The sequence below is a fragment of the Nematolebias whitei genome, chromosome 7 (assembly GCF_014905685.2).
Source record: "Nematolebias whitei isolate Nwh7 chromosome 7, NemWhi1, whole genome shotgun sequence".
In the NCBI taxonomy this organism is placed as follows: Eukaryota; Metazoa; Chordata; class Actinopteri; order Cyprinodontiformes; family Rivulidae; genus Nematolebias; species Nematolebias whitei.
In genome coordinates, this window is record NC_056504.1 from 45,960,536 (window position 1) to 45,975,236 (window position 14,701).

Genomic DNA, 14,701 nt, shown 5'->3' on the forward strand with positions numbered 1-14,701 from the left:
TTCCCTCAACATAAAATACTGCAAATAAACTGCATGTGTAACTCTTGGAGAACGGTTGAAACAGGACAGCAACAAGACTCTGATCTTCTCCAGAGCTTTGCTGAATAAGCTGATAAACAGAATTACTGTCCACAAGAAAATATGTGTTGTCTAGATACAGACAGGTATGTAATTTAAGCCACTCTGTTCCCAACGCACTATGCGATGCCAGTTGGTAAACAGCAGCTTGCTCTGCTGTCAGCTTATTGGCTTTCATTACCACACCAAATATTGGTCTGTAGGCTTCAAGCTAAAAAAAAAAAAAAAAAAAAAAAAAGGCTTTTGTTAGGATGATGTATGCAAGCATTTCCTGCATGTACTTCTGGCAAATTCAAAAAATTGTCAGCAAAATATTTGTGACTAATTGCCAACTACCACACTCATTTTTTTTTTGTTTGTTTTTTTACCTGGCATCACAACGACTTGGCTTAGTTAGCACTGTTGCCTCACAGCAAGAAGGTCCTGGGTCCAATCCCCGGTTTGAACCTGGGGTCTTTTGGTGAGGAGTTTACATGTTCTCCTTGTGTATGTGTATATTTTCTCCAGGTACTCCGGTTTCTTCCCACAGTGGAAAACGTGTAAGTTTAGGATGCCTTCAGGCCCAGGCCTCCCTTGCAAAAGAGATCTGTGATCTCAGTGGGCTTTGTCTGGTTAAATAAAGTTTCCTTTTACCTGTGGAAACAGCTGAAGTAACTGCCAGTAGGTCGACTGTTATCCTTACTGGCAATATTTGTTCGTCTACACAGACTATAGCTAGCCTAATATAGGTCATTCATGATTCAAGCTTCCAAGTAACTGGTCTCTCTCGTAAACGAGTCATTGAGGCTCAGTGGGAACGAACCTATATAAATAAAGGTTGAATGAATTAACTAAGTTTTTTTTTTTTTTGGCATATTCAGTTGTTAGTTATCCTACTTTATCATGCTGAGACCCCTGGTCTTGTCTGCACAGAGACAGACTAATTCCTGAGTCTGTACAGATGAGATGGGCCCAGCTGCTCTGAGTGAGCTTCCCAGGGTCCACACTCAATAAGGAGTCTTTTTTTATTTTATTTTGCTGGCTTCCATCACGTAGCTAGATTTGCACTTTCACCCATTTTTCACCCTCAGAAACAGACAGATAAGACCAATGATGTCACACATAGTCCACTGATACACTCTGATAGGCTGTGCTCCCAGATGTGAAGGCGGAGCCAAGGGCCATTATAAGCTGGGGCATTCTGTGACACAGGGCTTCCATTTTCGCTTCCGGGTTAAGACGAGTTGGATGGACGCCTCAGCGCTGAACCTGTAACTTTTTCCTTAATGAACATTAAATTTGTAAACAGAAATTATATCTCTTGATTTATTTGAGTTAGAGCGAGTTTCCTCTCCATCTGGGAATAAGAGAACCTGACGTCGGAGGTGGTGTGTCGGACCGGTTTCAGGGACAGACCCGGTTTGGATTCTCACACAGTTGAGTACTTGGTTTCCGCTCAGCATGGCACTTTCAAAATTGCATATCAAAATGTCATGAAAGCTATTGGAGTAAACTCTTTCAAACTGCACCATTGGATACAGTTCAACATAAATTTTTAATGCTTGATTTCATACTTTCATACGAGTACCTTTACAAACAAACGCTAAAGATGGATAAATATCTATATAATATTTCTGTTAAAACATATGTTAAACTCTGAGCTATCTGTAACGAGCTATAAGCACAGTTTTATGATAAAAAACTAACATCAACTGCCACATACTACTGCTGCTGAAGTGAGCATTAATTGTTCCATTTAACAGTCATTCCTCCTGTGTAAAAGTCTGTTACCCTTTCAGCTTTAGTTTCTCCTATTAATCCCTTAACCCAACCACCTCACACATTCCTTTGGGCAAACTGCCAAACCTGCTCTGTTTCATCTTTCAAAATGGCAGAAAGGGCAGCGAAACAGAGCGTGCTACGACTCTTTAAACAACAAAGACCACCGTAATGTGGTTTGTCTATTAACCAAGATAGACCCTGATTCTCAGCCTGTTTGTGAGCGAGACGGGAAGAAAGGAAGAGAATGAAAGCGGTAAATTGAGAGGAGTCAGTCCACCCCCACTGATCTCGCTGAGCAGACTTGTGATAAGGTTTATCTCCGGTGCCTAACGAGTTCGCCCTGTAGCCCTCTGTAGCACCCACTGAGAGGACCGGGGTGCACCGAGCTGCACACATCCAGCAGTGGACTGAGCTCCCTCAGGTGACCTGTGCATGTTGTTCATGCTTTGCTGCTGTAAAACTTTATTTTTGACGGAAATGGTTTTGGCCCCTTTGGCCACATCTCTTTTAATCTGGGATTTCTTTTATGCCTCCGTTTCTTCATCCGTTCTACTCACTGTAACTCAGGCAGCCAAGAGGAGCTGCGAGAGCTGAAGAAAGAGCTGTGGAGCTTTGGCACAGGGAGGCGTGTGCGTCTCAGAGGCAGTGGCTAAGGCAAAGATGGAGACACAGAGAGGGAAAGGAGGGACTGCAGCTGAGTTAAGCCCCTAATCACAGTCTGCTCTGCATGAAGGACTTAAAGTCACTCCATTTAATTCTACCTTCTCTTTCATCAAAAAAACGGGAAAGAAATGCTGCATACCTCCTCAGTTTTATGATAACTAGACCTTGTTTTTTTTATTACCACACCATTCTGTAGATGTGCAAAAAAAAGTGCCATTCCACAAACTAACACTGACATAAATATGGCGAATCACGTATGTTGCACGTCACAGAGCCACAAGACTGGAAACGCAATCCCCGCACAAGCTCTGAAAGCAAACATGCACGCACGGTGTCATTATTTGCACAAAAAAAAAAAAAAAGGTACACAAATCAATATCTGGTCAACCGTAGTTGTGACTGACATGACTGTTATGCCCTTCAGTGGTGCGCTCAGGTGCTTCATTTATTTGTGAGTGAAGCAGAGAATATACGAAGATGCTCACAGACCACAGGGTCCCTCTGGCTCAAAAGATATTAATTGACTTGGCTCAGCTTCTAGTCACATGGATTTTGCAGAAGGGTTCAGAATCTTGTCAAACTCTTGTGGGAAAACCCCGTATATTTTTGTCAAAGCTAGACTTTTGGGACTTCCAGCTGTTTCACATTTCTCGCTTGTCCATATGGCTAGCAGGCTACGGGTTGGTGCATAGATTTGATTTTTAATGCTGGAACATTGATTAATGCTTAGGTGTTCCTCTACCATTAGGGTAATTACATGATCACTTTATAGCATTCTACCCTGATGGACATGGTAATTTGACCACCCTACCACCCAGCTTGCTCAGTAGAGCCATAACAACATAGCTATAGAAAATGTGGTTAGAATTATCATCTTTCAGCCCCTGAAAATTGATTTCAAACCATTCCCATCGACTCCTAAAACCCTGTAAGTCTATCCCTCACTTGTGCTGACCGTTTAAAATATCGGAAGCTTCTAGCTCTTAACAGCTTGTATCGATCCAAATTCTTCAGGCAGCAACTTGAAGAGCTCCACTCATGTCACCTTGTTACTCCAATAGTCTATGTATTTTTGAGCGACATCATCACAAATAAAGTGCATTTTTATATTCTAAGGTCAAAGCTTGTAGGGTTTAAATGTATTCAGAAGTGACACATTATCAACTCTTATAACACAATTTTCTACTATCAGCAAAATTCTGCCATGACTGTCTAAAGGGCATTAATGCTATTAAAAATCAAACTGTTTCATTTGACTAATTTAAAGTGATTTAAATAAATTCAATGAATCAGTGTTTAGGTTGGAAATACTTAAAACATTGAATTATTGGCAGCTAAACTATAATTAGCATACTTGTGTAAAAATGGTGATTTGAGCACTTAAAAGCAGCAGGTAAAACATAATTAGGTGTATTATTTATGACTGTTATAGCATCACTGTTTCATGCAAAAATAAAGCATTAACAGCAAAAGTCTCATTAAATGTTATTTTCATTTATTCTTTTTTTAATGTATCCAGCTTCCAAAATATCTAATTTCGTTTAATACGGGTATATCATGTGTTGTTATACAAGGATCATAAAAGCATGGGTAAAAATAACAGAAACTGGCCCAACACATGACATTTACATGGGCTACATTGAACAATAAATAAAGATTACAGTGGTCCCTCGCTACTTCGTGGTTCGTTTTTCACAGACTCCCTCTATCACGTTTTTTCAAAATGGGATTAGATATGACACACAATTGGCTGACTGATGGATGAGCCGCGTGATCAACAGGGAATTTTTTATTTAAAATTAATTATTTAAAATTATTTAGCACCTGCTGCACCTTTGTGCAGCCCACACTGCAGGAGAAACATTCTCCTGCAGCTCCTCCTCCCTCCTCTGTGACCTCCGTTTTGATGTAGAGAAGTGGGCGTGGCCGACCGTGGCAGAACGGAGGCAGAGAGCTGAAATCATGACATTCTGTGCTCTTTTAGATCTTTTAGTTTAGAAACATTGTTTAGAATATTGCATGAGTGTGGGAAGCGTTTAAAACATATATACATATACATATATGTATGTATATACTACTTACTACTTGTACTACTATTCCTACTTCATGGTTTTTCACTTATTGTGGGGTTTCAGGGTATGGATACCAAGTGATAAATGAGGGACTACTGTACTATATAAATATATGGCACACTTTGCAACCAATACATTTAAATGTTACCAAAAAAAATCAATGTCTTAAATCTGCCAAGTCTTGTGTGAAAGGTGAAAAATGGCACATGAGATGTTTAAAGAGCTCCAGGCTGACCTTGAGTGGTGGTTTCATCCTGTAAGCTACCATGCACAAAGAACACAGTAGGGTTCCATGGACCAAAGCCAAGAAGTACACCATTATCAGAAAGGCAAAAAAAACAAGACTGGTGTTTGCAAAGCCTTTCAAAGGTGAAAAATAGTACCTTTTGGAAAATGCTCCAGAAAGAAACCAAAGTGGATTTTTTTTTAGGACTACAATGCATCATTTTGTTCAACAAAAGAACATTTTATTAAAGTTTAAATAAATAATAAATACATTTCTAATGGATAAATAGCTTCAATAAGGATAACGAGAGAACAATTTTATGGTATTTAGAGTAAAATCAGTTGTCCGGGGTAAGGTGACTTGGACAAGGAATCCTGTGATGGATATGAAAAGATAAAGATGAGGTTAAGTTCTACCTCTTACCTGCTTAATTTTGAACTCTGAGTCCTCCATGATCCCTGGGTCTTGTGACATGTAGCTACAAACTTTATTCTGTAAAATCAGTTCAAGTTTCCGTGATGATGGCATCGTTACCTTTCTCTCCAGAGACTTTGTGGCAAAAACAGGCATGTGACAGGCAAGCAGCGGACACCAGAACGGAGCCCTGTTTTTCCCGTCATCTTCCCCCCACAACCAGCCAGCGGAATTCTCCTCTCCTGAAATAAAAAGAAAAGTTTTTTTTAGTCATTCTAACTAGTCACATTCACTTACAGATTAGTCTACTCACTTGTTTTACCAACTGTATGTACCTTATCCTTACAACACTAAAACGTTCAAAAGCCGCATCAAACAAAACACAATATTTAGACACAATATGATTTGTATTGTGAGTCTGTGAATATGATCAGATAGAGGCTGATTCCTAGTTATAAGAGGCACAGTCAGGCCCTGTAAATACTCAGTAGTGGTTAAGCCTACACTTAATCAACGGTAAAATAGATTTGAGCTATAGGACGTAAATATTTGATGGTGCATCAGATTTAAAGGTTCACCTTTATGGTATCTGACAAAGTTGTCAATGAATTCTCAGAGTGTAATTGGAACAGTCCACTCTAATTTGTAGAAAATTATTAGTGCATAAATGTAAAACATCACAGTTTGCTTCTTAGCATATAGTGCATGGTTAGTGAAAACTTTCAGTAAGGTGCAATGATAGTGCACACTTTCCATGGTTAGCAGAAAACATAGCACACCACTTTGAAACCGTACAAAGATTTGAAAGGTTCCTCTAATTCAAAGTTCAATGGGCCAGTTTTGAAAAATGCTTTCTCCAGATTTAGTAAGAGCTAAACTGTTTCACAGCACAAAATGTACTGGTTTCAAAGTAAAGCCTTAAAAAAAATCTACAAATACTGCATTATCCCCACACATGAACAAAGATGATTAGGCTGCCATTGATCAAATGTTTGCTGTGCACATTTTAATATACATGTGCATTGCTGCATGAGAAATTTACATTAGTAACATTGTTTTAAAAAATAGGTCTGAGGTGGCAACAGAAAGTGCCTAATTATTGCCTAGTTATTATAGAAATATTAACATAATTATTGCCCATTGTTAATCTCATCATTTACTTGACAATTTTCAATGACAATTTGAACATCTGTTGTATTTATATACACATTTAAAACAACTCAGGGTTGACCAAAGTGCTCAACAGTCAAACCAGGTAAGAATGTAACATAAAAAACATGCAATCAAATCAAAATATAATAAAAAAAGACAATAAAATACTTATAAGACAGCAAAATTAAATAAAAGCTATTGAAATATTGTTTGTTTGAATTAAAGTTAAGAAGATGGGTCCAAAGCAAAAAACAAATACATTTTCAGTTTGTGTCTCTTGAGGATCACTTCAGACTTCATGTGCAACTGAAATGATAACGTTGGTATTTTATCATCCGTGACATAAAATGATAAAGTTAAAACATGCTTTTAGAATTTTCAATGTTTAACAAAGACAGTCTTGACAATAAATCTTTAATTTACAACAGACGACAACTCAATCTTTTGTAGGCGGTTAATTTCTACAGGCATAAGAAACTTGGACTGCTTAGCTGTGATATTTAAGGTAAGTTAGAAACTTGACATAAAACAGCTGCAGCTCTGTGAATGGATACTTTGGTTCTCATCCCTGGTAAAAGGTGGATTATCACTCATCGTTTTACAGCAGATTATTTCTGATTGGCATGATGCAGTTCATTAAACTCTCCTTTTACTATTTTCTGAAGTCAAAGTCAAAGTTTCTTTATTGGTCATTTTCACTACATGTGATACATGTGGTGGAACAACATTGTGTTCACAGGGTTCCAGTTACATCCAACCAAAGTATAAATTGTAAAGAAAAATAGTAACAAGATCTAAGGTATGAAGTAAGAAATACTGTACACTAAACTAAGAATGCACTAAGCGCTAGTAGTACAAAAACAATACGCCGAACAACAGCAGCACAAACATAAGTCTGTGTGAGCAGATGAGTATGAATGAACACAGCAGCATGAAATAAATCAGCAGAATTAGATCAGAAGCATGGATAATCAGCAGCACATCAAAAATCAAGTGGCATTACAGTGATTTTTTTTTTTTTTTTTCACTGTGATAATCCTGATTAGGGAATTCATGAGTCTAACAGCCTCAGGGTAGAAGCTGTTCGTCAGTTCTACACTTAATGCTCCTCAACCTCCTGTCTGAGGGGAGCGGGGCAAAAAAGTACATGTGCTGGGTGAGTGGGGTCATTCATGATGCAGGTGGCCCTCTTCCTGCATCTGGAGGTGTAGATGTCTGTGATGGTGGGGAGTCTGACTCCAACAGACTTCTGTGCAGCCTTCACCACTCTCTGCAAAGCTTTTATTTCTGCAGCTGTGCAGTCTCCATGCCACATGTTGATGCTGGAGCACAGGATGCTCTCCACTGCACACCTGTAGAAGGAGGTGAGGACTGAGCTTCCCAGACCAGCTCGCCTCAGCTGCCTGAGGAAGTAGAGTCTCTGATGAGCTTTCTTGATCAGGCTGGTGGTTTTGTTGCCCCAGCTGAGGCTGTCATTCAGGTGCACACCCAAGTACTTGTAGCTGGAGACCACTTCCACTGCAGATCCTCTTATGTTCAGGGGGGAGTAGCTGTGTTTGTTCCATCTGAAGTCCATGACCATCTCCTTAGTCTTCTTCACATTGATGTGAAAGTTGTTATTCCTGCACTAGCTCTTCAGGTTTTCCACCACCTGCATGTAGCTGGACTCATTGTTGTTTGTGATGCATCCCACCACCGCTGAATCATCTGCAAACTTTACAATATGACAGCCTGGATGGGTAGGTCCACAATCATGCATGAGCAGGGTGAACAGGAGAGGGCTCAGCACACAGCCCTGAGGGGAGCCAGTGCTGAGGGTTATGGTGGAGGAAGAGAAGTTGTGGATCCTCACAGACTGTGGTCTGTTTGTTAAGAAGTCTAGGACCCAGTTGCAAATGGAGGGGCTAAGTCCTAGTGTAAGTAGTTTGTCCACCGGTGTCTGGGGGATTATGGTATTGAATGCAGACGTGAAGTTCACAAACAGCATACGCACACAGGAGTCCTTCTTCTCCAGGTGGGTGAGAGCAGTGTGGACCACAGAGGAGATGGCCTCTTCTGTTGATTGATTCTCGTGGTATGCGTACTGGTGAAGGTCCTCACTGATGATGATGGTTGTTTTGATGTGGGTCATGACCAGTCTGTTGAAGCATTTAGCGACTATCGGGGTGAGGGCTACTGGCCGATAGTCATTCAGACCAGTCACTGTAGAGCTCTTTGGGACTGGGATGACGATGGCCATCTTCAGGCAGGTGGGAACTGTTGCCAGGGTAAGTGAGGAGTTAAAGATGTTGGCCAGCACCTCACAGAGCTGATCAGCAAAGTCTTTCAGCATCTTCCCGGGGATGGTGTCTGGGCCAGATGCTTTGTGAGGCTTAATCCTCTTGAAAGTACTCCTCACTTCAGCTGAGGTCAGGCTGAGAAACTCTTCTTCCGGTGAACAACCTCTTCCCTGCTATTAAAACTTAATTGTCATACAATAACTACCATGTTGTACTGTATCAACTATCAATTCTTGCACAGTTTTTAGTTTATTGACTCAGTGTTACATTCCTTGGATGCCACTACAAATTGGACCTTCTGAACTTTTTGGTACCTTGTAGTCTAGCCTTCCCATTCTATTTGCTATTTTCTGCTTCATCCTTGCCATATTTTTGTTCTGCCTTTGGAATTGTGTTAGCTTTGTAATATTGACTGGATGTCATTAATGTTTGAACTTCTTTTTTTAAAGCATGAACCTTGCAATTTTCCTCATGTGTTTGCTCTCCCTGCCAGAATTTGCTCGTTTCATTTGCTCATGTTCGGAGTCTGCATAAAAGAGTCTTTTTTGAGCTGCCCAATAGCAGTTTTTAAGTTTGACTGGGCAGGCAGTGCCAGTAAAAATGTATTGGTAGTTGCTGTCAGTGTGTAATTATTGAAACCGCAGCACTCCTTGAAATGTTCCATATTTTAGGAGGTTTTAATACCCCTGCCCTTTTAGTTTATTTCCATGTTTTATATGAAACATTTGAGTCATCTCTTTCATGGGCTGATTGTGGCTCTCATGTGCTTTGTTCTTTTTTTTTTAGATAGTACATACAGTATATGGCAGGATTCCCACAGACTGGAAATTAGGGAAAACTACATTTAGATTTTCCAGACAGGGAAACCTCAGATAATTTAAACACTGATCTGCTAATTCTAGAATTCTAGTTCTAGAATTGCGCCGCTCAAGGTGGCTGCATGTTGGAGCAGCTCTGTTACTTTCATTCTGAGATTTTGCTTTTGGAAACATTCATTTATCTTTTTCTGGATGTAAATCACATTTTTTGGATAATTGTTTCCTCTGGTATCGGATGCTGTGCAGCTGGAAGGATTTTTACTGAAACTTTTTTAGTTTTGGACATTTGTTATAATGAGTAATCATGGCAACAAGGCAGTTTTCTACAACCAACAGCAGCTGATTAACATATCAAAAGCTCAAATAATATCTCGGCTACAGCCCCAAATTTCAAATGAGTTGAAAGGATGTTTTGTGGACGCATTCTCATCTACCTACCAGCTGCGCTCGAGTGCATGACCACTGAGATCCTGGAACTAGCAGGAAAAACGACTCATGACAGCGAAAGGACAGGATCGTCCCTCGGCATCTACAGTGGGCTGTCCACAGCGACGAGGAGCTCAGCAGAATGCTGGGAGGAGTGGCCATCGCTCTGGGAGGAGTTCTGCCCTGAATTCGGGCGGTCCTACAACCCGGGGGAACCGAGAGGTCAGCCGAGTCTGGGTGGATAGATCAGACGGCATCTGCAACCAGTTTCTTAGGATCCATTGTGGGATGGATCTTTACAAGAGATCCTTCCTGTCTACAGCCATCAGTATCTATAACATCTCTTAATGAAATGAGGATAACGAGTTACAACAACATTTAATTTCCCTTTGGGATTAATAAAGTATGTTTGAATTGAATTGAATTAAAATATTGTCTGAGATTTGGAAGTGTACCTGTATTAATACTATATTCTAGTATGGAGTCCATGCTCTTCTTCTACAGTGCACATAGTGCATGCATCCTTACCAATTGGCTATGGTGACTTTAATTTCTGATGTTATACAACAAAATTAATTAAAAGGAATCATTACTATATAGGGGTGGCATGGTGGCACAGTTGGAAGAGCTGCCATCTCTTAACAAGAAGGGCAACGGATTGAATCCCAGCTGGTGGGGCAATTCTGGGTGGAGTTTGCATGGTCTCTCCATGCATGCGTGGGTTTTCTCCAGGTATTCAGGTTTCCTCCCACAGACCAAAAACATGCATGTTAGGCTGATTGGTAACTAAATTGTCCCTAAGTGTGAGTCAGAGAGTGAATGGTTAGTTGTCTCTATGTGTCCCTGTGATGGACCTAAGACCTGTCATGGGTGTCCCCCTGCCTCTTGCAGAGTGATAGTTGGATATCGGCACCAGTGACCCCCATTACCCGAAAAGGAGGAAGTGGGTAAAAGATAATAGATGAATGGATGCATTGCTATATGCACTTACCATAGGATATGGTATATTTCTTCACACCTACTGTAATTTTTTTGCCCGCCACCTAAGATGCTAAGTTCCAAGTGTTTTATGTGACTGGAATATCTCCTGAAATTTCAGGATTTGCACACAGAAAACTCAGTGAAAATTCATGAAATTTTGTTTTCATGAAATACTGGTAACCCTGATATGAGCCAATGTGCATGCTATTCTATAAATACCTCCAATTATCTCAGCTTGGCACATGTTCTCAACTGAACACAACTTATTTCAAGATAAGATTCAAGATGATTTTGTATTTTCAAAATTTCATATGTGTACTTTTACTTTGTCATTTCAAGAAATTCTGACTGATAAAAAAAACAAAAAACTTTTGAGTTATACAACCTTCTGCAGTAACTGTAAAAATGTTCAACAACTACTTGTGCTGCTCACATAAATAAAAATAAAAAAACTGTCCGTCATAGCTTAGTGCTGTGCATTTTTTAAATCCTAAACTTGTAAGGATACATTACATGTGTCAAGAGTTTGTTTACGCTGCAATAATAATGTTCACCTTTACTTTAATTATGCAGTTATATTAAGCTTTTACAAGAGATGAAGCTCTAAGCATTGATTCATTCAGTCACTTAATCTCTTGTGCAACATGCAGATAAGACAGTCATGCTGGAGGCTTGTTTGTTGTTTAGAGAGGGGTAAATACAATTTAAACCATTTAGTAATTTATTTTTAATCATCTTGAGTTGAGGGGTCTTCTTTAATAATTTATTTTAGGAGGGAGGTGGGGGATGTGCCATCTATCGCCCAGAAAGCATTTACCAGGATACAGAAAAGCCCTGAGATTACATTTTAAAAAACTTTAACACATTAAGACCTGGGATGTCCTTTACACACGTGGGTGGTTACAGTTACGTGTTGCAGGAGATCTTTATGGGTTAATTGAGGGCAGACAGCTGCAGCAGAGACGCCATGTCCAGGGGGTCTCTAGACCTCAGCGTAATCATCAACTTTTTTCAGCTAATTAATGTATTAGTTTGGAATAAATTTCCATTTGTACAGACTTCTTGTGCTAAATTTAATAATCAGTATTCACAAATAGACCACAAAGGGACAAAGGATATAATTGGTTCTGTAAGACTAATATTTTGCCATTACTTTAAATATTTTAATTTACAGCTTTGGGGATGAATACATTAAATAAATGACAGGCTTGAACTTACATTTAAAATGACATGAAACAAGGTCACACCTTATACACTCTTGCTCTTATGGACCCATCCAAATGCACATGTACAGTCTCATTGGTGTATTTCTTGTCATTAGTTGTGGGGTTTTTTTAAACACAGGGAAATGTATCAATCATAAAAGGATGATAAATATATTTTTTCCAATTTAAAAAGAGTTTACCGTTTCTGGCATCATCTTCAAAACGCACACAAAATAAATACTTGTTGAGCAACACTTGTAAAAATGACAAATTTACATTTACTAAAACATTCAAATTCTTCGTTTTTAAGGTTAGCTCAGAACATTTTTATTCATAACTGAATTTTACTTGGTAATTTTTGTGTCTTTTTGCTTAATTCTTTCACTATTTTTCATTAAACGAGGTAAAATCTCATTTATTTATTTAGTATGTGCAACAATCATTAGCATGCTAATAAAAAAAGAGGCATAAAGACATATAAATATCTTAGCACCATTATTGTACCATTAAGCAATTACCAACTTTTCTGATTATTTTAGGCAATCTTCACTAAAATGCACCCCACATGAAGTTTCATCGCCCACAGTGAGGTCCCTTCCCCTGCTTTATGAGCCACTGTTCTGGTGTGTAACCATTAGAACTGGCAGACTGATGCTGGTGCAGCAACAAACTGTAGCGAATCAGCAAATCTTCTTGTTTCTGGGTAAATAAATGATTGTTGGCACGTGACTGCCAAATTAAGCCCACGTGTTCAGGCTTTTATAGTAGTAGTAGTAGAAAGCAATGTTACCGCACACATGCGCACACATGCACACACGCACTCACACACACAATAAATGAATAAATGAAGGGATCAAACTCTTAAGAAATGTTTTTTAAAAAAAAGCTGCTAACATGCTTGAATAATGATTGGCTGAAAGCTGCATCATTGACACATAGCATATTTATTTGTGTATCATGCAAATAATATAACCCCAAAAATTGTTCATAAATTTGGGGGTTGTATATTCACTTTCCACCACACAAAACATGTACAGGAGAATGGTGACTTACACGAAGCTATCTAAGCTGATCTAAGCTGAGATAGCCAAAGCTTAGCGCCACCCAGTGGCGTCACCACCATAGCAGTGCTTTCCCCCGGCGCCCTCTGGTTGACGGTCTGCAAAGTCGTCTGCTAGAACATGTCTTCTCATTCAAAACACCGGTTTTCCTATGACGCTGCTACAAAGCTCAAAATCATACACTGTCTAGCCAAAAATAAAAAAATAAATAGTTGCCACATGAATTTAACTAAACAAATAGGTACGAGCATGGGTGATTATCTTTAAGTTGGCAACAATTTATTTAACCCAAACTGGTGCAATGAGTTTCTTCTCATTTCTTAAACAACCATGTCGCAAGACACCGAATGGTTGTGGAAAAGATGTCAGTCTGTTTAAGAAGGGTCAAATCATTGGCATCAAGCAGAGAACACATCTAAAGGCATTGCAGAAACTACTAAAATTGGGTTAAGAACTGTCCAACACATTATTAAAAACTGGAAGGATAGTGGGGACCCATCGCCTTTGAGAAAGAAATGTGGCTTGAAAAAAAATTCTGAATGATCGTGATCGGCGATCACTTAAATGTTTGGTGAAATCAAATCGAAGAAAAAGCAACAGTAGCACTCAGGGCTATGTCTAATAGTGAACGTAAGAGCATTTCCACACGCACAATGCAAAAGGAACTCAAGGGACTGGGACTGAACAGATATGTTAAGAAAACCACTAATCAGTGAGGCTAACTGGGGAAAAAAGGCTTCAATTTACTAGGAGCATAAAGATTGGACTCTGGAGCAATGGAAGAAGGTCATGTGGTCTGATGAGTCCAGATTTACCCTGTTCCAGAGTGATGGGCGCATCAGGGTAAGAAGAGAGGCAGGTGAAGTGATGCACCCATCATGCCTAGTGCCTAGTCATCAATGAAAGATCTTGGTGAAAAATTAATGCAACAGTGGATGGAAATAGATCTTGTGACATTGAAGAAGCTTATCGAAACAATGCCGCAGTGAATGCATGTTGTAATGAAAGCTAAAGGTGGTTCAACGAAATATTAGTGTGTGACCTTTTTTTTGGTGGCAACTTTTGTTTGGGCCAGGCAGTGTAGTATGCTGAAGAAAACAACAACTATGCAGCAGCAAAGGAGTTTGGAGTTCCTGACAGCAACATCCGATTATTGAGAAAGCAAAAAATGCATGAATTTGGGGTAGCATTACACATGAGGATTAGATTATTTTTTAATGCATTTATGCTAAACAAATGTGGGCTTGCATTATACTTGAGATCACATTATGCAACAAATATGGTAGCACATTTTGCACTTCACCTCAACTGCATCATCTTGACCATAGTCTCATGTAACCAAACTTGATAAAATTAACATTTAGAGATCTTAACTAAATTAAATTTAATGTCAGCATGTAAAACATCCAATATGTTGTGTCATATGGGCCACTGATTGTTTATCATTGTCTGTCAAAGCTGCAGTTAGAGAGGACATGGGGTGAGGACAGAGAATACAGAGGACAGAGTGAGATGGAGGATGATTCGCTGTGGCGACCCCTGAGGAGGGAAAAGCCGACGCAAGA

General features: G+C 39.4%; 1 protein-coding gene across 1 annotated transcript in view; it reads right to left on the minus strand.

The window, feature by feature from the left end:
• arhgef10la (Rho guanine nucleotide exchange factor (GEF) 10-like a) overlaps positions 1 to 14,701 on the minus strand; it is a 138,876-nt gene that overhangs the window by 52,982 nt on the left and 71,193 nt on the right. The window contains exon 14 of the mRNA XM_037678961.1: positions 5,335 to 5,456. Within this exon, the coding sequence (XP_037534889.1) occupies positions 5,335 to 5,456 (122 nt within the window). The remainder of the gene's footprint in view (positions 1 to 5,334; positions 5,457 to 14,701) is intronic.